Raw genomic sequence first — 23928 nt, 5'->3', positions numbered from 1 at the left:
AACCACATTAGTTGCTTGCAAAACTGTACCGGCCTGATAATTCACCATCTCTGCCTCAAGGAAAGCTGTTTGCCACAGATGTGAAACAGACCCCAAGCTCCAATTAGCTTTCTCCTTAGGTCAAATACTGACCCTAAAACGTTTGTCTTTGTACTCCCTCTCACGGTCTCGGTCCCTTGCATCTCTCGAGTCCTTCTCGCTACCTCGATGATCTTTATCAAAGTTCCGTGCAGAAATTATTCTCCCACTGCCAATCCTGCGGCCACCAATGACACGAACACAGTCATTCTCCTTTTCCAGTGGGCTCCCTGCTCGGCGTGAACCTACAGCAGCAGTGACATGGCAGCCCCCTCCAAAACTTCGCCTCTGTGGACTTAACACCACATCCAAGTCATCTTCTTTTACTCGCTCCCTGGGATCTAAAGATTTGAAGAGAGAGAGAGAGAGCACGCCACAGTTTGCATGCTGGTAACAGTTTAATTATGTTCAAGAACACAAAAACATTTCTTTCTGCTCCACTCAACACAATATTGGTCAGACATACAGTCACTAAGCAGAGAACTCCATTGTAACAATTACAAAATGGGGCCACTTATTTTTAATTATTCAATACTAATGCAAAGTTAAATTTGATCTTAAGAGATTAGACCACACTGGAGATCTAAGTGATAGAGTTTAACTAAATTGAGAGCAAGAATATAACAAGGAAGGAATATGCTTGCTTCAAAAGCAGGATAATTTATATAATACAGAATTCACTAGATCTCTCTTAATCAAATCCTCAACTACAGTTTGAAAATGTTATTCTGATTAAGATTTTGTTGTTGTTTTATTTGTATTCTTTATAATTATGATTGTTCAATTAAGTTGGTAATTGTTCTCATTGAGTTTCCACCTGTAATTTCTTCCCCACAGTGAGTGAGTGAGTGAGTGAGTGTGGGGAGGGGGGAGGTTGAAACCTTTACACAATAGAGCTTCCCTGCTTTATTTCAGACACAGGAGAGAGTATTCCTAATTTTTCAAGCCACTAAGATTTTTCTCTGTAACGCAGACAGACACATGGATGCATAGTGCTCTTCTTACAATAAGGGTCGTGATATGGGAGTGGCTTAATGCCAAGTTATGTTAATTCTCCTCTCCACACACACACACATTTCTAGGCTCATTCATTTCAGCATTCTTCTACTGATTCCTATTTAACTTAACCTGCTTTTGGTAACCATCCAAGAGATAGTGAGTTGACACAGTTAAATGCTTCAAGTAACACCACAACAAAGAGATATGAGGGTGTTTTTAGACGAGATCAAAGATAATCAGGGGCCTTGCGAGACCCTCATGTGTATTTTTATACTGCAGAGAGAGAAGTCCTCCAACCTGCATGCATATATGACATTATGCAGAAACTTTGGTTATAGATAATCCATCAATCAAGGCTGTATCTGCTGCCTTACCCTCCCCTTGCAGCTCAGGGGAAGTAGAAATTTAGATACTCAACAGGAAATAGAAATAAACCAAATGCAGCTACAGACTTTGTGGTACTACCAGAAGACAGCCAGGACTGGCCTAGTTGGTTCTGATTTGAAAGGTAATTATATGAATAGGGCACATTTGGGATTGATTTTAATTAGGAATTCAGAATGCAACTAATAAGCAGCCAGCTACCACTGGACAGCTTGAGATGACAGTTTTTCATCACATAAAGAAGTAATGTTGGCACAACACAGACTCATAACTTCCGAGTGCCTCTGTGATACACTTACCTACTATCCTGCGCATAAGGGAAGTCCGGTCTGCATCAGAGTCCTTTTTAAGCCCTTCCACTGGTGAAGTCCTTCCAGAATTTGGATACAGTGACGCATGCCATTTTTCAGGATCCCAGACTCCATCACTGGAGAAGTGCAAAAATCGTGTTACTATTTTAGAGCTTTATAGATTACCGCTTCCATAACCAACTGTAACAGGCAAGTATTTAGTCATGCGTAGAGGGCACTGTCTACAACATTCAGACTAAGATACTAAGTTGAGAGAATGGAGCATAAAACAATTTATATACGGTATCAATTTGATAAACTGTTCCATTATTCAGTTAAATCTTCAGTTTAGGACAATACACAAACACCTTACCATACCATGTCTGCCTTTGAAATATATTAGGCTAATGGCAAATGCTCCTCTTTTTCAAACAAAGAACTACATCTAGAGATGAGCAACTCCTATTCACCAGAGGGCCAACTACATAATCACTCCAGCTTCCACCTGGGTGGTGGTATGCAGAGCATTCCTTCTGAGGTTTGAAGTTCTACAGATGAATATACCCAACTAACTGCAACCAATGTGCAAGAGGAGGGACATCTCTTGGCTCAAACTCACGTAGCTGAGGGGAAAATTGACTAATCCTAGGGAGCACCAACCACGACAAGCCTAAATGTTCTACTCCCAAACAAGCTTGCTATGAAGTTTCTATTACTTCAGTCTTCCAGATATCCATCTATAGAAATTGCAATATTGCTTTATTGAGTCAAGATTTTAAAACTTACGAGCAAACCTTGCCAAAAAATATGCCTTTGGTAAAGCTTCCAGAATGTTTATAAAAATAATGTTCACACAATTACAGACCCCAGGAATTGCATTTATACATTGTTACTTTAATAGAAATACCTGTCATATTTTTCAGAAAGACATGATGGCCTCTGTTTAGAATACGGACGCTCTTTAATGTCCAAGAGTTCTTCCTAGAGAAAAGAGAACAACCATATTCTGAAATTCCAAACTATGATGCCTATCAGGGCTTATTTTAAGTTATATTTCAATTCATACAACATTAACAGTGCTACCCATTAGGATTGCATCTTCTGCTGGAGCTTAAATGACTGAGAATCACAGCAAGAATATCCTATATACAGAAACTTTAAAATATCGGGGTTTTTAGGAGATCCTTGGATAAAAGAACATAGCTTTAGGCAACAAATTAGCAATATCAAAGATACAGGTTACAGGGTAATACAATGAGTTCTGAGAATTTCAAGAGACTACTCACTTTAGCAGATATACCTCCCTGAAATCCATTTCTTCTGCAGTTTTATGTTTTATACACTATTTGCATCTGCACTGTAATACAGATTGTACTTAAAGGCTTGAACAGGATTTTGACTAACAGCCACTTCGTTTTTCATACATCCTGCTATTCAATCCATTGTCACTGTAGAGACAAGCTCCACAGTTTTCAGCTGGACCGTCTGCCACTTGAGTTTACAATTAGGATGCCAAGCAAGGCAGGTTAGCAGGCAGACAGACAAAAACTGGAGGGTGCTATGTTTAACAAATGAAGCTAACACATGTTGACAGCAAACCTCATTACATAACAGTTATTTGGACTAATTCCAGGCCTAATAATACTCAGGTGCCATGGCACCAAGAAATTTCATTGTGGCAGCCAATATTTCTAGCAATGATTTTATTGTAGTGCTTCTCGGTGATTCTCAGTAGAAGTACAATATTTATTCATCATTTCATATCGGGGCTTTCTGCAGGAACTACTCTACAAATGGGCAAAATCAACAGTTGCCTGTACACGTGCCTTCTCTGTGGTGGCCCCCACCTTATAGAATAGCCTGCCTAAAGAGGTCAGGAAAGCTCCCACTTTCTAAGCTTGCTACAAACAATGCAAAACTGAATTATTCAGGAGGGCTTTTCTAAATAGGGCTACACTGTAAAGAAAATAGTTCAGACAGATGCTTTGGTAAAGGGATAGAGACTGTAGACTACCTACTGTATACCATCTGCTGCTGCAAGTATGCTCCTACTGGGTACTTTCTGAGTTGAAACAAAACGTAAGTAATATAACATGACATATTAATGTCATGTTATATTACTTATGTTTTGTTTCAACTCTATCAGATTTCTGCTTGTTTTCAAGCTTCTGCAATCCATACCCTATTGTACTGTTTATTGAACATCCTGGCTGCTTATTGTATTGTTACAGTGTAATCCTCAAATCTCAGTGGCAAAGGCAGATTATAAATAACATAAATAAGTATATAAAAAAAGATTATATCATATGACATCAACAATGCATGTACTTTTAAGTTCTTGTCATTGCTTATTTATGTGTTAACTTCACACAATTCAATGACAGTGGATGAATTCATTCCTTATCCATTTACTTTCTATACTGGCTCCAATATTTAATTAAATGAAGCTTTTTAAAGCAATAACAAACTTGTGAGAAATAGGAGAGAAGTCAGGTTAAGGTCAGTGTTTTATTGTGATGACAGCTAGTTTTGCCCCACGTTTATTTACACACTAACACCTGTCACTGCTTTAAGAAAATTCAGAGCAACTGCGAAAAGTTTAGATTTAGGTTTTGTGGTAGTAATAATCAGAGATGTTAAGCCCAGCGGGGAGAGGAGGAAGGAAAATTAGAATGTTTTACTGCCTCTCCCCTGGGGGGGGGCAATTTAAAAAAAATTCTCATGGAAAAATTCCCAGGTTTTACTCCACTCTTGTCATGGGAACATGCTGGGTGACCTTAGGCTAGTCACACACTCAGTTGTAACTCAACTCACAATGTTGTTTCGAGGATAGAATGGAAGAGAAGACAATGTAAGTAACTTTGGGACCCCATCAGGAAGGTGGGGCATAAATGTAGTAAAATAAAAACTTGAATGAATTATTTCTGCTTTTGAAATGAATGAAATGCTTCACTATACATGTTTTTACTAACTCAAAATGTATAGTATGAAAATTCAATTAAGACTGACTGCATTAGATAATACTAATTCTAAATTGTTGTAGACATACACAATATATTTTTCTAGAATGTTTATTGTTGCCACCAATATGCTATAATGTGTCTAATAGAGTTCAGTGTTACAGACTTTAACTTGGTATCTAAATATGCTTGTAGCCCTACCTATTGTAATTGAGTGTTTCTGTTCAAATATACTTACTACAGATTTTGTTTTTTAACTTAAATTTTGTTTCTGCTTCTCCCAGGACAAAAAATTGATACTTGTACAAATACACTCAGACAGAATGAGTGCAGCAGTTGCAGCTCTCTCTCAAGAACTGGGTACATTTGCAATTTTGGTTTTAAATATCAGGTTATTTACATTTTCAAATTCCATAAATATGGCAAAATAGTAAGATTTCCATTTCTAACCAAGTTATAAATACCTGGAGTTTTAATACTGTGTAATAAATATCTCCTGTGGCTTATATATTTCCAGAAATTTTCTCTCTCTAGCAATAACTAGAAAATATGGTACCTATAGACAAAACCTTGAAGGCTGAAAAATGAGTACGACTCCTGAAGTTTTGGGCTGACCCTTAGAGTCAAAGAAAATGTGTCAAGACCTGGACTAGTCCAGGGAACACTGGTAAAGACTGTCAATATCCTACAGAAATATCTAGCATTTTTATAATTACTCTTAAGTGCTCAGGACAAGCAATTGCATTAATTTGCTTTTAAAAAGTAAGGTTTAATACTTTCTGAAGTGGATACGAGAGGTAAGCATCTCAAACTAGTAAGATAGTAATTCAACTAGCTTAATTCAGTTATGCCACACCACTTTCTCTTGCTTGACCTGGATCTTCATCAGACAGGGTAGTTCAGAAGAACAGTTAGCATAAGCACAGAACAGGTAATAAGAATACAGAGGGAAAGCTGTCATAGTCCCACCCTTTGGAGCAGTATTTCTTAAAAGGTCTCTCTACATTATAGATGTGCTTTAGCTGTATGTAAATGTAAGTCAGATCTTTATTACTGAAATAAATTCTATGATATGTATTTAGGGAAACTCATTCTACTCATATGGGGAAAATAGTGATACAACCGCATCTTAGTAAAATCTGACAGTCCAAAACATGAAATTTTAAGAAACTGCTGTATTTTCTGCAGTATAATTAATCTTGAGTGTTCATTTGCAAGGAGTTTTTGTGTAGATTGTCAGCAAGCAGATTTTGTGTGTTAGCACTTCATTCACAATCAGCTATTTAAATGAGATAAGGCAGCTTACTTTTGTGTAGCGATGAGGGAATTTCATTATACCAATTCTGTTAATATCAAGCAAGGAATCACCATTCACAACATCTGTCAAGGCACCCCGTTTATCCATAATTGCTTGAAGACTTGGAATATACACCTTATCAAGGAAGCAAATAAAACATGACATAAACACCTCATAGATATTTCAAGTTTCTCAAGTATTTCTTGCCACACATTTCTATACTATAGATGAACATATTTTTTGCAGAGGCAATTCCATTTAGGGGTGGAAAAGTTACAGGTGTTTGAACATATTAGTATAACATCCAGTTTTAATACCTTTCAAACCATATATAGAACTCATCCCTAGAAAAGTTTAAATTTGTTTCCAGCATTGCTTAAAACTTCTTCACAAAGCAAAATGGCACATGGCCATCATTGTCTGGAAGACTATTTGCTTCCTTATATTTCTGCACACCACAGGCCCAGTCACTGCACCCCAACTGCTAAATATCCTCCTCTCACATAGTGCCAGGCCTCACTACGTTTCAATATCAAGTAAAGGTATTTTGTAAACCAAGGCATTTTGTAAAATTGCAAGGTAAGTTAGTTTATTTACTCTATTAACTTTATTTACTGGCAGCCTCAAATTCTGTAGTTGGCTAGTTAATTTCTTTTTAGCATGTTGAATTATTTCTTGTCTGATTGTTCTGCTTGTAAGTTGCTGCTTTCCTTTTATCTGGTTTATGGAGGCTGATAAATTCTTAGTTAGGATATTAGTTGCTTTCAGTATGTAAGTTGTCATTAGAGTCTTTTTGGCCAACAGGAAAGATACAAGTGTTCAGATGAACAAGTAGCCTTCTACACATTTCTGTTAGACAGCAACCAAGGCACAACACAAAATGTCACAGTAAAAACTCTTGTTCAAACTCTTCACCTGCTCCAGCAAATGCAAGAACAAATGCAAGAGTACTAACATGGCAAGTTTAATGGGAGTGTGCTCAGCATTTCTATACCTAGACAATTGCATGTCTCTGGGGTGATATACCCAATGTTGGATGCCACACACATATCACTGTTGTGGGGAAAACATTACACCCAGTAAGGCACAGCCTGCACTACAACATGCTCCCACTCAGGCAAACAGGCGCCGTGTATTGTTCAAGCCACTGCGCCGCTCCGCCAGTGGAAGACGCTTGACGAGAAGTAAGGTCTCCTCCATCTCCCCCTTCCCATGCCAGACACACACCCCTCATTTGGCTGGCAAGACTAAACCTGACCCTGTTTAAAAGCAGCTTACGGTAACAACTACCTCCCCTCCCATACGCATGACGGAACCTGGTCCTTCCTCCTGCGCCCCACGAGAGGCTGTTCCGGGGCACTTAAAAGCCATGGTTACCCACTGAAGAGGAAGCTACAGTTCCGAGCGTGGCCTGGAAGGTCTCGTTGACTCTCTTAACTCAGCTTTACATTCGGGCGGGGGGGGGGGGGGGGACGGAAGCAACACAAACAGACGCGGGAAGTCCGGGGGGGGGCTCTCGCCCTCCACGAGGCACCTGACACGACCCAAGAACGGGGCGGGTGGGCCGGAGAAGAGACGCGCTTTGAAGGCGGGTGTCATACCGTGGCCACGCTACAGAGAAGCCGAGCAATATGAGAGGCTGAGACAAGGTTGGACAGCCCGCAGCGCCGGGCAGGGGGGCTTCCAGGCCGTACCCCGCCTCGCATTCGAGGCAGACCCCCAGCAGGTGACTCAGCGGATCTCTCACCTGGCCCAGGCCACGCACCGCCCACCCGCGTCCCGGTCGCTTCCGCCCGCCGGGCTCGCTCCTTCACTCACTGTGGAGAAGGCGGTTCCCCGCCGCAACGCTCGCCGGTCTTCCCGCCCCTTCGCAGCCGCGAGGCCACTGCCGCCTCTCCGCGTCGGGTCAGGCCGGGCTCGCCCCACCCCGTCGCCCCCCTCGGCGGCTTGCTCACGCGGCGCTCCTCATCCCCTCCCCCGCCGCCTCTCTTTCTCAGCCGCCGTAACCGGGGCCTTCAGCCCCCACCCTTCCCCTTTAATAGGCACTGCGCATGCGCCAGGCCCGCTTCCCTCGCCCTCCGCCGACCGCCCGTCTGCGCGCGCAGCAGAATTTTCTTCCGCTTCTACCACAAGGGGCCGTCCTCAGTGAGTGCCTGACTCGATGGGCGGTGTTCGTCCCGATACCAGAACCCGGAAATCCCCCCTAAGCTCTATCTCGGGAGAAAAGAATAAGCACAGGCCTTCTATATAAAGCAATACAACAGGAGGTAGGAAGGAGTATGCGAGGTGCAGAAGGGGGCCTTGAGGCGTTTCGAGTGGACAGCCTGGGACTCTGACTGCTGACTCTTGATAATTACTCAAAGCGAGGACGACGTAGTTCGTTCTCTGTAGACTTACTCAGAAGGAAGCCCCACTGATGTGGGAGGTCATGTTCTGAGGAATGTGTGCATAGGGTTGTGGTTTAATAGTCAGATGTTGTAAGGACGAGTCTAATAGGATTGGGATCTTGGAGGGCTTACGGGGGTGAGCACATACCTTAACCCTAAGATTTTGCGGGATTAATTATGCAGTGAAATTAGATTGAAATTACGATCCTGGGAATATAGTCCTAAACAGGATTACTCTGTTCCAGAAGGATTAGTCTGATGAGACAAAATAAAACAAGTCTAGTGTCTAGCAAAAGGTAAACTAGCATAAACATTTGTGAGTCAGACCCCACTTCGTCAGATGTATGGTGCCCATGACCATTTTAGATGCACCTTTATAAACTAATTTACCAGAGAAGAGGGACCTGCTGTTGTAAACCCTTCCAGACCTTCCAAGGAAGCCAATGTGGTATAGTGGTTAGGGTGTGGGGCCAAGATCTGGGAATCACAGGTTCAATTCCCCACTCTACCATGGAAGCTTGCTGGGTAGCCTTGGGCCATTCACACTGTCAGCCTAATCTACCTCACTGAGTTGTAAGGTTAAAATGGAGGAGAGGAGCACGATGTAAGCTGCTTTGGGCCCTCGTTAGAGAGAAAGGCAGGTATAAATGAAGTAAAACAAATAATAAATGTACAGTTCAATCCTAAACAGAGTTAACCTGTTCTAAATCCATTGGTTTCATTGTGCTTAGAAGGATGTAACTGTTTTGGATTGCACAATTAGAATGGTGAAAATCTGCACTATAAATCTGTTTGCACATTAGAATCCAGTAGTTCAGTGACTGTGATTAGGGGCACAAACTGAAATTCAGCTAATGCACATCAGTGACCTTTTCATTACTCTGCCAGTCAGTTGTACAGCTTTATATCATCTCTTAATCCAGAAAATATGCTGTCCTTGGTTCAGTAAATGCAAATAAAAGCACAGATAAGCACTTCACTCATATGCATATTTTGAAAGGATAGGAAACGTCCATTTAAAAATTCTCCTATAACAGTATAATAGTGTGATTGTGGTGCATTTTGTCACTCATTTATCTTGTATATACTTGGGCTGTGTACAGCAATAAGACAGACATGCTTCCAGTGCTTGCCTAGCATGGCCCTTCAGACTCACTGTTTACAAATATAGGTCAGGTACATATGTCAAGGGGATAACACTACAGGTGTCTGATGAAGAGGGTTCTGGTCTGTCAAGGTTTATGTCACAATAAAATTGTTTATATTATTGCATTTTAACCCTGCTTTTCAGTTCCTAAGATCTTAGATCCAGAGGAGTTAGCCGTGTTAGTCTGAAGTAGCAAAATAATAGAGTCCAGTGGCACCTTAAAGACTAACCAACTTTTTTGAAGCATAAGCTTTCGATAATCAGTTCTCTTTGTAAGATCTTCTTGTAAACAACCCACTCCCTTTGACTTAATACTTTTCAATACCTGAGAAATCTAGTTGGTCTTTAAGTGCTACTGGCCCCGAATTTTGCTCTTCTGCTTTACAATAGCCATTTAGGAAATCAATCCCTATCAATTTCTGCCGTTCTTTTTAGCCCCTCCGCTCCACTTAATGAGGCCGGGCGATTCAGAGGCCATGCCCTTTGTTCTGGCAGCTCTGCCTCGCCCACCCCACACGTTTGTAAAGGAAGAAACGATGCTTTGCCCTCCTTCGGAGGCTTTTTTCCGTTTGACACAATCCCGGCCGAGCCCCTGACATCGAAGGCGTATTTGTCTCCAGGGCGCTTGAGGCCGCTGTAGGACCGCAGCCGCCAGCTCCGGTCGCCATAGCGACGGCATGGCGGGCGGCACCCGCGAAAAAGGTTGCTTTGGGGGACATCTGTGAGCCTGACAGCTACGACCAGGGAAGAGTAACGGGAGTGGAAAGGCGACCTCCGGTTTAGGGTAGCGTATGCACCGCCCCCGCCCTTTTCTGCAGCGTTGAGGGTGGCTCGGGGTGGCGCCTCATAAATGCGCAGGAGCTGTGGAACCGTCTGAGCGGGTTTCTTGGCTTGTTGGGGAGGGTTTTGAGGGCGTCCCTTCTGTTTCAATACCGGTGTGATGCAAGGCGGAGGCCCGATTTAAAAGTGAAGTTTGTGGTCAAAAAGAAGTTCCTCAAGGGACGCTGCAGACGCCTCCCCGTTAGGGCACAGTTTCAGGTGGGTAGCCGTGTTGGTCTGCAGAAGAGCGAGATGCGGGTCCAGCAGCACCTTAAAAACCAACTAGATTTCAAGAATCTGAGATTTCAAGAGTCAAAGAAGGGAGCTCTGACTCTCGAAAACTCATACCGTGGAATTCTGGTTGGTCTTTAAGGTGCTAAGACTCTGCTTTCAGGTGCTCCTGGACCCGCATCTTGCTCCAGGGTGCCAGTTTGTGAGAAACAAAGTTCACTTTGCTCACGCATCTACTTGGGAGTTTGAGTGCAGGATTCTTAATAGTTTAGGGAGAGAAGGGGAAAGGCATTCCAGCACAGCAAGTAGCTTAGTCTTGATGTCTGAATGGGGGCTTCCAGCTTTAGAGAGAGATGAGGTAGTTGGTCCTTGTAAATGCTCCAGAGCTGCCTTGAATTGCCTAGCGCTTAGATGGCAGCTGGAAGTATATAATGGGGACAGGCGTGGAAAAAAATAAAACTAGCTATATTTCAGTGGGCACAACATAACTTTTAAAATCTGTTTGGTCTCTAAGGTACCACCAAGACTCAAATCCTGCTGTTCTACTGTGGACCAACACAGCTACCCACCTAAAACAAATCAAATAGTTAATATTAAAATTATTATAGAATAGTTGAAAGAAATAGGTGAATAAATACAAATGCAATTCATATCTATTTCTATCACTGATTATTCTGTTGTGAGAGGTGATAGAGTCACCCCTAAAGAAAATAATGTATCTGAAAAATGTTTTATGACCCCTTGCCTTACACTGGGGCATTGCTTAGCAACAGATGCTGCTCCAGCACTAGGACATTCTTGTACCTGCAGCTATGGTGTCAGTTTTTGCATCACAGGTCATAGAAAGGTGTTTGCCATATCATGTTTGGATGATTTTAATATAAGGATTATTTTATGTTTTGGCTAAAGGTGTTTTTTGTCTGTCACCTTGTGAGGCAACACTGAGCTGCAGTGGAAAACTGAAGACTTTTATTAACCTGATGGAGAAGACCAAAGGCAGGTGAGAAATGCTGAGGAAGTCTGCATGAAAAAATCTAGCTGACAAAGACGGGTTCTAAGAGCAAGGAGGAGTATTGGAAATAAATACCTGCTTGCGGAAAATGTTGCCACACCTTGCTTGAATTACAAGACAAATTTCTTCAAGTGTATTTGCAGACTGAGATTGTTTTGTAGCTGTGACATCTTAGCAAGTTCACTCTTGCATCTCAGTTACATTCTGCTTAGCCAGAATTCTGGCAGTCTGGTACAGGAATGCCTTGCATACAACTACAAAAATAGGGATTTAATCCAATGTCTGCAGCAGCATTTAAAACAACTGAGTCCAAGAAAAAGTGTCCTCTTGATCAGTTCTCTCTTTTTTCTTTATAAATGTGTATGTATTTACTTATTTAGAAAATATTCATGCCATCTTTCCAGGAACTTGCTGAAGGCAGCTTACTGTTTCCAAAAAAATAATAAAAACAAAATATTAAAAGATTTTAATTAAAATCCAGCATGTATCAGTTTATCCAGACACTTATATCTCTTTAATTTTGAATCCCGTCATTAAAAGTAGCTATCTTTAATTCTTCCTTTAAAGTTTAAAATGTACAAAGATACAGAAGATGCGTACCACTAAAGAGGGCACAGTTAGACACCTTGTTTCTCCTCATCTTACTGGAACTTTGCGTCAGGATGGCCGTCATCGGATCTGTTACCGTGTTGCATACACTTGGAACAGAGGTGGAAGGTTAAAAGAAATCCGTATCAGGTAATGGTAAGATCTAAGTTTTGAATAGTCTTAGTGCTGTTTTCTAACCTATTAATGGAAGCAGCTGTTCAGTTGGTTGGATTTATTTTATTAAAAAAAATATATCCTGCTGCTTTATTTAAATGGCACCATCAGTATGTGTGTTGGTTGACAGAGTATAAAAAGATTAGTCCCCTGCCCAAAGAGCTTGCAGTCTAAAAAAATTGAGACAACAATTGGAGGGAATAAAGTGGGCTGGTTGTTTAGACCAGGAGTTCCTAATATGGTGCCCATGGGCACAATTGTGCCAGCTGACACCTTTTCTGTTGCCCAACAAAAGTTTTTAGAAAGTAGTTGGGGCCAGGTGGGGCTTTTACAAAACATGGCTTCTGAATGGCCATTGAAGTATTGATCGGCTGTGCAGATTTTTAAAATCATTGCTTTGGCTGAAATTGCTTCCAGAGCACAAGGATCTTCACTATATGATCACAAGTCAACTGTAGCTGCGATTTTCTGTCTGGCTCTGTCTCCTGCAGCCACTGTTTTGCGATAGTCATATTGTTGCTGCGCCCACCACACTGTGTCAGAATTCTAGATGTGCCCACAAGCTGAGAACCCCTGGTTTAGTTAATGATCTATGTAGTCCAACATCCTATTTCACACAGTGGCCAACCAGATGCCCCCCAAAGGCCTATAAGTGAGAAATGGAGGTCACAGTCTCCCCTTGTTGTTACCCCTTAGCACTGGTATTCTATCTATGAATATAGAAGCGCCATTTAGTCATCGTAGCTTGCTGGACCTATTCTACATGAATTTTTCAAACCCACTTTTAAAGCCAACTAAACTAGTAGTGATCACCCCATCTCATGACTGTGAGTTCCCCAAGTTGATCACTCTTTTAGTGAAGAAACGCTTTCCCTTTTGTTTGACCTGACTCTACTGTCCATCAACTTTACTGGGTGCCCATGAGTTCTAATATTATGGGAGAACAAGAAAATTGTTACAAAATTTTATAAGCCTATATCATGTTCCCCCCCATAGCATCTCTTCAATAAACTACAAAGTCCCAAACTGCTTAGCATTTCTTTCAAGGGAAGGTGCTCTAATCCCTTGATCATTTTAGTAGCTTTTCCTACACCATTTTCAGTGCTATAATATCCCCTATGTATCTGTTGAAGTAGATTCTGGCCCACAAAAGTTAATGCTTTGATAAATCTGTTAAATCTTTAAATGGGCTGAATGCTCCTTTTTATTTATTTTGTTTGTATAAGAGCAGGTATGATCCAGCGGTCTTGAATCAGGGAGACATGGGTACAAGTGCCACCTATGAAGTTTGCTGAGTGTCCTCAGCCTAACCATCCTCATAGGTATTGTGAGGAAGAATGGGACACCCAGTGTATGCCACTCTAAGCTCACTGAAGGAAAGATAGGATTAAAAATGCAATTTAATAAAATAAATACATCAGTATCTTCTGTTCATCTTGAAAACCTTTGTTTTAAATTTGTACAGAACAAATACTTTAAAATATCATTAACTTTTTGTTTTTTCAGACACTTGGCCAGAAAATTTCTTTACATATGGATAAGGAAGGCCTTTGGAAGAGTCCTCCCATCAAGTGCCAGGTAGACTGAACAAGATTTTTGCATTAGATAGTAGCATTTTTGTATTAAAGAATCTGCCACACATATTGTTACAAGGGTATATCAATATAATGATATTCTTGTTAACAATTTTTTTAATTGCAAAAGCCCTGGTGGCTCAGGAGAGGAGAGATGGTCACTTCTGGGAGATTAGGGCAGGGAAACTGTGGAAAACCTGCTGTGTGGGGACCCCTTTGCTGCTGTGCTTTATCTGCAGCCACACCACTAACAAGGAAACTGCAAAATCCTGTGCCTGTGTGGAAGACTCCTTCATTGTGTGCTTTATTGCGAGATCTCACTGACAAATCTGCCTTTTTGTGAGTTCCAAAATGAATTATGTGTACACTCAGAAATTAATTAGGGTAATTGTCTCTAGAAACATCTGCATATTCATAGAAGAAGGTGCACTCTAGTGTTCACTTAAGCATGTTTTAGTCTTGTTGATTCAGTAGGATGACTATTCCTAGCAATGTGGTGGATTGTGGTCAAAATGTCATATAATAGGAATGGGCTGATCAGGAAAAAAGTGTAATTTACAAAAATCAGTTCTCAAAAATAGATACTCTTATCTTATGTGCTTGTGTCAATTCTATTGTTTAGGTGCTATTATAATCGGAAGATACTGCAGAAAACCTTTGGAGAGTGGAAGGAAGAATGGTGGATTGTTTGCAAAGAATGGAAGCTTACCATTAGGGCTGATTGTCATTACAGGTCTGTGAAGTGGATCTTCTAATTCCATAGTAATTCCTGCAAGAGTGGGAGGAAAGCAGGGTGGTGGCATATGGAGGGCTGAGGAGCAATCTGTCTCCTCTCCCTGACATGCTAGGGCGAGGCAGTGAGGCAATGCCTCTGGGTGAGATGGCTGGCCAGCAAGCCTGTGCATTTAGGGCTGCCCCACTGTCCACTTGTTCTGGAGGGAGGCCTTGTGGCTCTGTAAAAAAAAACAAAACTACAAATAAATGAAAAATAGTGTCTGTATACACAGATATAAACCCAGGGAAATTGTCACTTCTAGCTTGGCCCAGGATTTCTATTGCATCACCAGGAAATTTGGGTAAGAATATTTAAAGCTGAGTATCATTAGCATATTAATGACAACCAACCCCAAAACTATGGATGATTTGTCCTAAGTGCTTTACTTAAAGATTGAAAACCATGGAGGATAGGATTGCACCCTGTGGATAGGTCCCAGGCTGATGATACCTGGTCTTTAATGATGATAACTGGTCTCCAACCCTTTGAGTCTGATCCGTGAGAAATGAACCAATTTAACACACATCCCCTAATAACTACTTCTGCTTTCAACCATCTCAGCAAAATAGCATGGTACACTGTATCAAAGACTGCAGGTAGACTTTATTTATTTTCCAGATTTTTAGATTGCTTCTCCTTTGAAATGAGGTCTGACGGGTTTACAACATTATGCACAATAAATATTATACATAATAATAAATATTATTTAAAAAATTTAAAAACATATCTGCAAAATTGAGGGGGATCCAATAGGAGCAACAAAAAGGCCTTTGTCTACACTCTGATAAAGATCATCAACTAAAGCTAGCAAGGCCATCATTGTCTCATAGCCTGGCCTGAAGCTGGACTGGAAAGGGTCCAGAGCAGATGAGTTGTCCATGAAGATCTGGAGTTGGTCTTCTACTGCTCTCTCAGTCACTTTGCCCTGAAAGGGCAGGTTAGTGTCACTTTGCTTTTAAACAACATAATTATTCCAATTTCAAATCATATTTGCAGTCAATTTCTCTCCTATACCTTTACCTAGTTATTCTTTTAACAAATGCAGATGCTGAACAGTCACTTTCTGTGTTAGGGAACCGGAGTGCTCCTATCCTCTATATTTGATAATTGTTTAACTAGTGTGGCTGCACCAGCCCTTTAGAGGCTGGTAATTTATGAAAGTGCTCTGTTATCGTTCACCAAAAGCTACTAGATTTCATATATTTACTAGCCCTTCTGTCTCCGCATTCTTGTTTTTAGTCAATTTTTACCTAACATTTAATCAAAGGAACAACCACTTGTAAAACTTTCTTCTACAGGTGATCCTTACTCTCCATAGGCAACCAAATGAGTGGTTATCTGAAGCCTCTTTTAATTACATTTTATTAGTGATTAAAGAAATACTCTCTATGCTGTTTATGTGATAGGAAACTTTAATATCCAGGAACAGTTCTCCAAAACAGTTCCGAATGAATAATCTGTTGCTAGACTGAATTAAGGCCTGTGTCAAAACAACATTTCTTCTGTTGGTCAGGTATTTCCTGTACAACCTGACTTTTCAGTCCTGGAAGTCTTATATACTCCAGCAGCGAGTGGAGAAGAAGAAATACTGTGTTGCAGAGGCTTTTGGTAAGAGAGTAGAAGTGGAGCAAAGAACATTAGCAGACTGTTGTTGAAGCTTTGGTTCTGCGCATGCTATATAATGGCTACCTGTTTCAATAATGTAATGCCACTTTATGAACTCAACTGTGTGCTAAATGAAAACCAAACATTTAGAAGAGGGTAGTGCAAATGTTCGATGGGTTCATCATCTGTTTTTTACTACCTGACCATCAACTTATTTTACATTTTTAATTTTGTTTTACGTAACACGCTCCCTAGATGTTTTCCCATAACTTGGCTTGACTTTAAACTCAACAATGCCTATCAATTTAGGGGATCTAGAATCTAAACACCCAGCCCCCCAAAGTAAACACGCAACATGATCTTATCATTGATTTACCTGCTAAAGAAAAATTGAGTAACATTGATAAGTTCTGCAATTGGAATAGATTAGACAAACATGAATATGTTTGCTTAACTAGCAAGTGTATTGCTGTTTTAAAATTATTACTTACCACCAGCCATCTCTTCCTTCAGATACCCCATCCCCGGGCTGCTGTTTCCACGATGCCTAGATCCTAATGCCCAACTGAAACTAAGCCAGACTAGTACATGTGACTGCAGTTGTTCATATTTGTACCTTTGCATCTTATCTCCCTCCCTTTGTTGCCACTCCTTCTGTCAAAAACATCAGTGGTGCTATATTAAAACTATTTCAAAATCAGGATATTGGTAGGAACAGCAGAAAGAATGTTTGAATGCATGGAGCAGTAGAAAATTGAGGGAAATAAGTTTACAAGTGAAAATGATCTGAATTATTTATTACGGTTGAAGATGAGTACAAGTGAAACTTGTCAGATCACTTTGGTGAGAAGCTGTGATGAGGCAGACAACTCTGGCTTATTTATTATGGACAATATGCTGTTGCAGCATCACCTCCAAATCTCTGGAAGGTTATCCTTCTACGCAGTCTATGTAAAATAGGAAAAAAAGTTAAATGCAATTAAACCAAATCTGAAGTCTCTGTGACGTTTGAAACAGCATGCTTTCTATAGTGCTGATTATTTCCTTTTTCATGTTGACATTATTGAAATTAGTTTGTAACGTGATGTATTATTTGTTACAACATAGGTGGTTTCCCCATGTGGAAAGGCTTGTATGGTTTCCTGTTGCTAGTGTGGCTACAGATAAAGCGCAGTGGCAATGGGACTTCTACATGGCAGGTTTTCCAATAGTTGGTCTGTTCCAGTCCTCCAGCACTGGCCACCCCTTTCTCTTGAGCCATCAGGGCTTTTCCAATTTTAAAAAATGGCACTAAAATATCATTATATCCCTATACTGTAGTAACAATAAATATAACAGGCTCTGTGAATTCCCAGCTTTCATTTTTTTCAAAAAGTAAGTCTCTTTCCCCTTTCATTGCAAAGATATGCCTTTCCCTTTATATCTCCACAAGATAAAGGGCTAGAGAGTTACTTTTAAAAAATGAAAGTTGAGAAAAACTGGATTTTCCCATACACACAACAGCCCTTCAGGCTTTACTGCATGTCAGGGCTTGCCGCGACTGCCGCTGGGCGTGGCACTGGGCGGTCTGCACCTGACGTCACAGGGGGGCCAGGGATTCTGCAGGACCCTGCTCTGTGGAAGGAGGGGCGGTATACCTCACCCAGACTCCCTCTCAGTCCACTCGCTGGCCTGCTCAACCTGGCCTGCTTACCCCCTGCATCCTCCTTCATCTCCTCCTTCCAGCACTCTCCTCCAAGCCTCCACCCTTGCATCCTACTGCTCTCACTCCACATCATCACTCCTCACTCACACCCACCACCTCAGAGCTCTTCCTAGCCACCTTATATAGGGCTTCCTTGCCCCGCCCCGCCCCCCTTCTAGGCTCGTGCCATCTCCTGACTTGGCCCAGCTGGGCCTTCCCTCAGGTGTTTCCCTCCTACCACTAATCCCTTCTTGGCTTCCTTGCCTTGCTGGCAGGGTGGGATTGAATGCGAGCCATCCCCAGCTGAGGTCTCCTTGGCCTTGCTCATGAGGAGCTGCCCCAGCCGGCTTCGGTGCTGCTGAGCCTGCCTGGCCTTGCTCACGAGGAGCTGCCCCAGCCGGCTTCTGTGCTGCTGAGCCTGCCTGGCCTTGCTCACGAGGAGCTGCCCCAGCCGGCTTATGTGCTGCTGAGCCTGGCTGGCCTTGCTCGCGAGGAGCTGCCCTGGCCAGCTTCTGTGCTGCCTGTTCACTGATGCCGGGCGGGGCTACCCATCTCCTCCCCCAGAATGCCTGTGGCAGCTCCACCTGGAGGGGCTTGGCTCCTAGCACCTCCTGAGCCAGGCTGCTGTCCTCTAGCCAGGGGGTGGCTCTGGGCTGTAGTGGCTGCTTCTCCTCCTTGGAAGGTAAGGGCTCTGTTTGGGTTGTTGCTGTGTCCCTATTCCCCCTGCCTTGGCCCTTTTCCTCTAGCCTGCTTAGCCCCCTCTCTTCCCCCTGGGGGGTGGGACTAGCTGGCTTCTCCCTGCTCCCTCCAGCCTTCTGAGGCTTTGGCCTTTCGCCCCTTCCCCCTGGAGTAGGCAGGTTCTGGCTCTGTTTGCCAGACAGAGCGGTTGTACTGCTGTCTCCTGGCTGCCCCCTGCCGCTGCCTGTCAGCAAGTCCGGGGGCTGGGCTGCTGACCCCGGACACTGCAGTCTTTCCCAAAACTTTAGAGCAAAGTTTGAGAAAGATAGAAGAAAAGCCAAGGAAACCCCAGAAAGAGCACTAATGCTTTCCAACAGCTTTGAACTCTGGGCAGATAACCCTTTTAGAAATGGCCATAATTAATAGTGTTAATAGTGAGCCAACTTATTATACTGCATAGTGAATTTAAAATGCAATCCTAAACAGAGTTGCATGCTTCTGAATACATTGAAGTCAGTGGGCTTAGAAGGATGTAGCTCTGTTTAGAATTGCACTGTTAGCGTTCTACAAGAGGGGACTTGCTTTTCCCCCTCAGCTTGCCTCCTCTCTCCCCACTGTTTCCAGCTTGCAGCTGCTTCCACTGTCTGTCTCCAATTTACCCCCTCCTCAACTCTTCTCCCAGGAGGTGACCATATGCTGCCCAGTTTTTTTCAAAATCATCTATATATGTGCAGATGTCTCTGTTAGCATTGGGAGGGATTTTTTTAACCTCAAAAATCTTAATCTAAATTTTTGTTTTTAACCTAGTAATTCCTGTGGGTTTTTACAGAACCTAAAAATATAGCTGTGGCTGGCTTCATTGTGTGGATTTGCCTATTAGACATAGGGACTGTAATTAGTTTTAAAGCTACAAAAGAGTTTCAGACCCTAATGTTAACCTCAGTTTTTCCATTTTTAACACACTTATAGCAAGGCTTCCCTGACAATCTTGCTAATGTGATGTGAAGTTTCTGTCATTAACTAATACCTGTCAGCTGCATGAACCATTATACTTTTTTCCCTGGAAGTATGTTCTAAGTTTGTTCCAGTGGGCTGAAAGGGTGAAGGAGTTGAGTAATTCCTTAAAATGTGGATTTTTAAAAAATGTGTACATGTTTTCAAAATCATTTATCAATTGGATTTTTAAAGCGGCAAAGAAGAAAACACTTCAAGCTTGGTGTCATTGGCTGAACTATGTGGAAATGCGTCGCATGAAACGTAAGATGCATTTGGAAGCATTCAAATTCAAGGAAGTGAGCACCCTGCGGTACGTTTTAGAGCCAGATGTGAAAAATCAGTCTTGCAAGCTTAGAAAAGTCCCATGGCCATTTCGGTTCATTGCACAGAGAGGCAACCTTTCCCTTTACTCCTAGGAATCCCAACTTCTCTCTGGGCAGTAAACATTGCCACCAACAAATCTAAAAGAGTATTCCCTCACTGCAAGGATTTGTACTTCCAGCACTCCATACTATGTTGCCATTTAAAAACTCTGCCTAGCTTTGTGCAGTCGAATACAGAGGGAAACCACACCCACAGGAAACAGGTTAACAATTAGTAGAAAATTTGTAATTATTAAGTGCAATTGAAAGTGCAAAGTGCTACTAATTCATAAATACTTCCATAAATCCATTCATAAATACAGGAGACAATAGTACAACCCATCAACCATCAACCCATCAACCCAATTCCAATACATTAATGCAGAAGACTTCTGCATTAATGTATTGGAATTGGGTTGATGAATGGAGGTATTTGTATAAAGACTGCTAGGTACCCGGAATTAGTTATCTGATAAGGTCTTTTTGTATGACTGTTAAGAATGTACTATTGTCTCCTGTATTTATGAATGGATTTATGGAAGTATTTATGAATTAGTAGCACTTTGCACTTTCAATTGCACTTAATAATTACAATTTTTCTACTAATAGTTAACCTGTTTCCTGTGGGTGTGGTTTCCCTCTGTATTCGACAGCTTGGTACAGGAACGGCCGATTTTGTTTGTTAGCTTTGTGCAGTGGCAGTATCGTAGCCAATGAGATTGCTAATTGAAAACTTTTGGTTTTTTGGATGTCTGGCCTTCTTTCTTATAGGTGTGTTGAGTTTACAGAGATCAGGCTCTGAAGATTCAAAATACAGGAAAGTTTAATAATCAAATAAGAGCACATATGGTTTGTAAAAGCATCAGGTTGAACAAGGATTGAAGGAATCAGTGAAAGCCCACAATCCTTTAACCCCTAAGCTGTACTTTTCTTCATAATGTTGTTATTAGACCAGGCTAGTAATTCTTGAAGTGTCGGCATTTCAAAACCCATCGTTACCTTAGTTCTCAGAGTTGGGACTTCTCCCATTGTCCTCTGATATGTCCTCTGGGGACATTCCTCATCTTATGGACCCAAGAGGAAGAAATATTATGTAGCCTTTTGGCTTTTGCAGTCTCCGTCCCATTAGATGCCATGATCCAGCAGAGGTATTAGATGCTAAACCTTTTGTCTTAGTCCAGCCAGAGCCATTTGAATAATTTAGCCCCAAAATGCTCTGTGCTTGGGATTTGATAACTCACCCCCTTAGCACCTTTCCTATTTGCCAGCTATGAACTTGCAGCCAAGATCCAGCTCAGAGACAGAGTGCAGATCCAATTATTGAATTATTGAGGTGAGTTCTAGGATAATCTATACAAAGTAATCTATACAAAGTTCCTGTTCTTCATTCCTTTTCTGGCTTTCTAAATAGCATCCCAATCCTGAAAACAGTTTTGGAAAAGTCACATAGTTTCAAAGAAACTTGCTTGTAATCTGTGTTTTTTGAAGAATCACGCTATGAAACTTCCTTGAAAACCACTGAAATGGGCACAATTGTTCTGTTATTTGATTCGCTTGGTAAGTTGTTTAGGTCTTGTCATAGAATATGAGACCAAGAAAATTGTATCTCTTAAGGAATGGATATGAGGTCTCCAGCAACTGTTTGCAGAACTCCTTGTTCTCTAGGCTGCAAAGCTAAAAAAAAATGTCCTAAAACCTTTGTTTGTAACAGTGTGGTGTGGAAATTGTGGAGGAAGCGATGGTTCCAAAGCCAAGTGAGATGTGAAATGGATGCTTGGGCTCTACAGCATTGGGCCCTGGGCTTGCAGTTTCGGGTGAGCGCAGTAAATAAGAATTTTTAAAGATCTTGTATGCTATAGATTTGCAGAACCTCATACAATTATTTAAAAATGGTACAGAAATTAGCAGATGCTACTAGTAATCATTGGTTCTATATCTATAAGTACATAAGCTTGTCGGATAATACCATTTTCACTTTAACACTGGCCACTCAAATGCCTCTAAACCTGCACAGAATGAATAAAGTCAGGGGCTGTTCTCTGGCATGCGTCTTCAGCAGCTGTTAATTGAAGGTGGACTCCAGAGGGATAGCCATTTTAGTCTCTTACAAGGTTTATCATCTCTGTATATGTGGTTCCATTGCATTGTCATGGTTTATAGCCATCCTTCCATTCTCGATTCAAAATGGAGATTTCAACAACAAATGGAAGTTTATTAAGTGGGGTATTTTAATTTTGTTTTCCTTAAACAAGAATGACATAATAATTCTGAGGGAGCTACATACTTTCCAGATGGTTGGATGAGTTGTATTGTGTACAAGAAGGAAGTATGGAAGCCCGAAAGGAGAGGCAGCTGTAAATGAGAAACAGTTTGTCTAAACTGGTAGGGACCAGTAATAGAAGACAACTTTCACCAGTGAGGAAAGTATGGCTGACATTTTGCATTTTTCCTTCTGTGTTTGGTGTACTGTTTCCCTTGCTCTGCTTTCCTTCCATTTCTTGGCTCATGGTCATTCATTCTTCCTCTTGATCCTCTGTACTTGTGATTCAGGCCTGGCTACAGTGGAAGGAAGTCTACTCATATATACAGAATATGAAAGAAAAGGAAGCCAGGGCAATGATGCATTACCAACATAGGAAGATACGGAATTCTTTGAAATCCTGGCATGTCTATGTATATCTCCGAAGAGAGAAGAAGCATCAGCACAGTAAGTTGGAAGCCAAAGTCTGTGACAAAATGGAATTAATTTCTTGCACAATAAACTAATGCATCTATTTTGAATGAAATGATCATGATCCTGGTTAGTGGAACCACCAGATGTCTTGTGCCAGAATTGCTGAACAGCATTCTGGAATAGTTGACTGTCAAGGACTGAAGGAGTTGTTATGCCACAAACAGGCCTCTATGGAAGAGTAAAATAAAATGCAACTTAATGTGGTTAACCAAAGACTTTACTGCCTTATGGGACAAGGATTTGGTAGCTAATCATAGGTGGGCATCTGCAAGGGAAAAATATACATGTGCATCAAAGAAACCCTTCTATTCAAAGATTATTCCATGAGAGCAGTTCCATTGGCACAGCTGGTTCCCTTGAGTCTTGATTGTAGACCCTAACCTAGTTCTCTGATACACACGAGCATTGTGAGACCAGGGACAAATTCCTGTGTTTGCAGTTATCGCAATAACAACGTCCTTTTGAATCTAGCCTTGGCTATTTTCCATCAGAGAATAGAGTATCCTGATGTGTCTTACACCCTCCGCTCACTCCACAGGAAAAGCTATGTAAATTATTTGGATTCTTTCCAGTCTGGTTTCAGGACTCTTTATGGGATAGAAACAGCCTTGGTCACCCTGGTGGATGGCCTGTGCTGGGAGCTGGACTGAGCCAGTACAACTCTGTTGATCTTTTTAGTGGTTTTCAATACCCTTGATCATGGTATACTTCTGGACCGCTTTTCCAAACTGAGACTGGGAGGCAATGTTTTTGATGGTCCTCCTGGAGGGTAGGTTTCAGAAGGTGGAGGACTGCTGTTCAGACCTCTAGTCTGTGGGGTCCTGTAAGGCTCTATCTTCTCCCCAAAGCCCTTCAACATCTACATAAAATTGATGGGTGAGATGATCCAGAGATTTTGGCTGGATTGATACTAATGTGCAAATGATATCAGCTCTATCTCATGCTTCTAGCTAATACCAGGGAGGCTGTAAAAACACTGAACCAGTGCCTGGAGGCAGTTGGCGGGGGGCCTCAGTGACCTGCAGCAGGAAGAGGAAATTGGTGGAAATCACAGCCCCATGTTAAGAAAGAAAGCATCCTTAAATCTTTGGATGTATGTGGTTGGATACTAGCCAATATCTAACAAATCCAAAAGAAAATGAGTTGCTAGATTA

General features: G+C 41.7%; 2 protein-coding genes across 7 annotated transcripts in view; one reads left to right on the top strand and one right to left on the bottom strand.

Moving 5' to 3' along the window:
* EIF4ENIF1 (eukaryotic translation initiation factor 4E nuclear import factor 1) overlaps positions 1-7973 on the bottom strand; it is a 28478-nt gene extending 20505 nt beyond the window's left edge. For 4 of the 6 annotated variants that reach the window (XM_054996294.1, XM_054996297.1, XM_054996300.1 and 1 more), the window contains exons 1-5: positions 7610-7737; positions 6018-6143; positions 2659-2732; positions 1761-1888; positions 133-419 (exon numbers count right to left, since the gene is read on the bottom strand). In XM_054996294.1, coding sequence (XP_054852269.1) covers positions 133-419; positions 1761-1888; positions 2659-2732; positions 6018-6143; positions 7610-7714 — 720 coding nt within the window. In that variant the 5' untranslated portion in view covers positions 7715-7737. The other 2 variants (XM_054996298.1, XM_054996299.1) reach the window with 2 other exon arrangements.
* A 2246-nt stretch (positions 7974-10219) lies between these two features.
* Positions 10220-23928, top strand: part of SFI1 (SFI1 centrin binding protein) — a 53700-nt gene continuing 39991 nt past the window's right edge. Inside the window, exons 1-9 of the mRNA XM_054995854.1 lie at positions 10220-10244; positions 11502-11592; positions 12172-12342; positions 13873-13944; positions 14563-14673; positions 16229-16323; positions 19871-19988; positions 21752-21854; positions 22591-22747. Coding sequence (XP_054851829.1) covers positions 10220-10244; positions 11502-11592; positions 12172-12342; positions 13873-13944; positions 14563-14673; positions 16229-16323; positions 19871-19988; positions 21752-21854; positions 22591-22747 — 943 coding nt within the window. The remainder of the gene's footprint in view (positions 10245-11501; positions 11593-12171; positions 12343-13872; positions 13945-14562; positions 14674-16228; positions 16324-19870; positions 19989-21751; positions 21855-22590; positions 22748-23928) is intronic.

The sequence above is a fragment of the Eublepharis macularius genome, chromosome 13 (genome assembly GCF_028583425.1).
Source record: "Eublepharis macularius isolate TG4126 chromosome 13, MPM_Emac_v1.0, whole genome shotgun sequence".
NCBI lineage: Eukaryota > Metazoa > Chordata > Lepidosauria > Squamata > Eublepharidae > Eublepharis > Eublepharis macularius.
The sequence above is the reverse complement of the archived record's forward strand: the minus strand, read 5'-3'. Positions and strand labels throughout refer to the sequence as shown.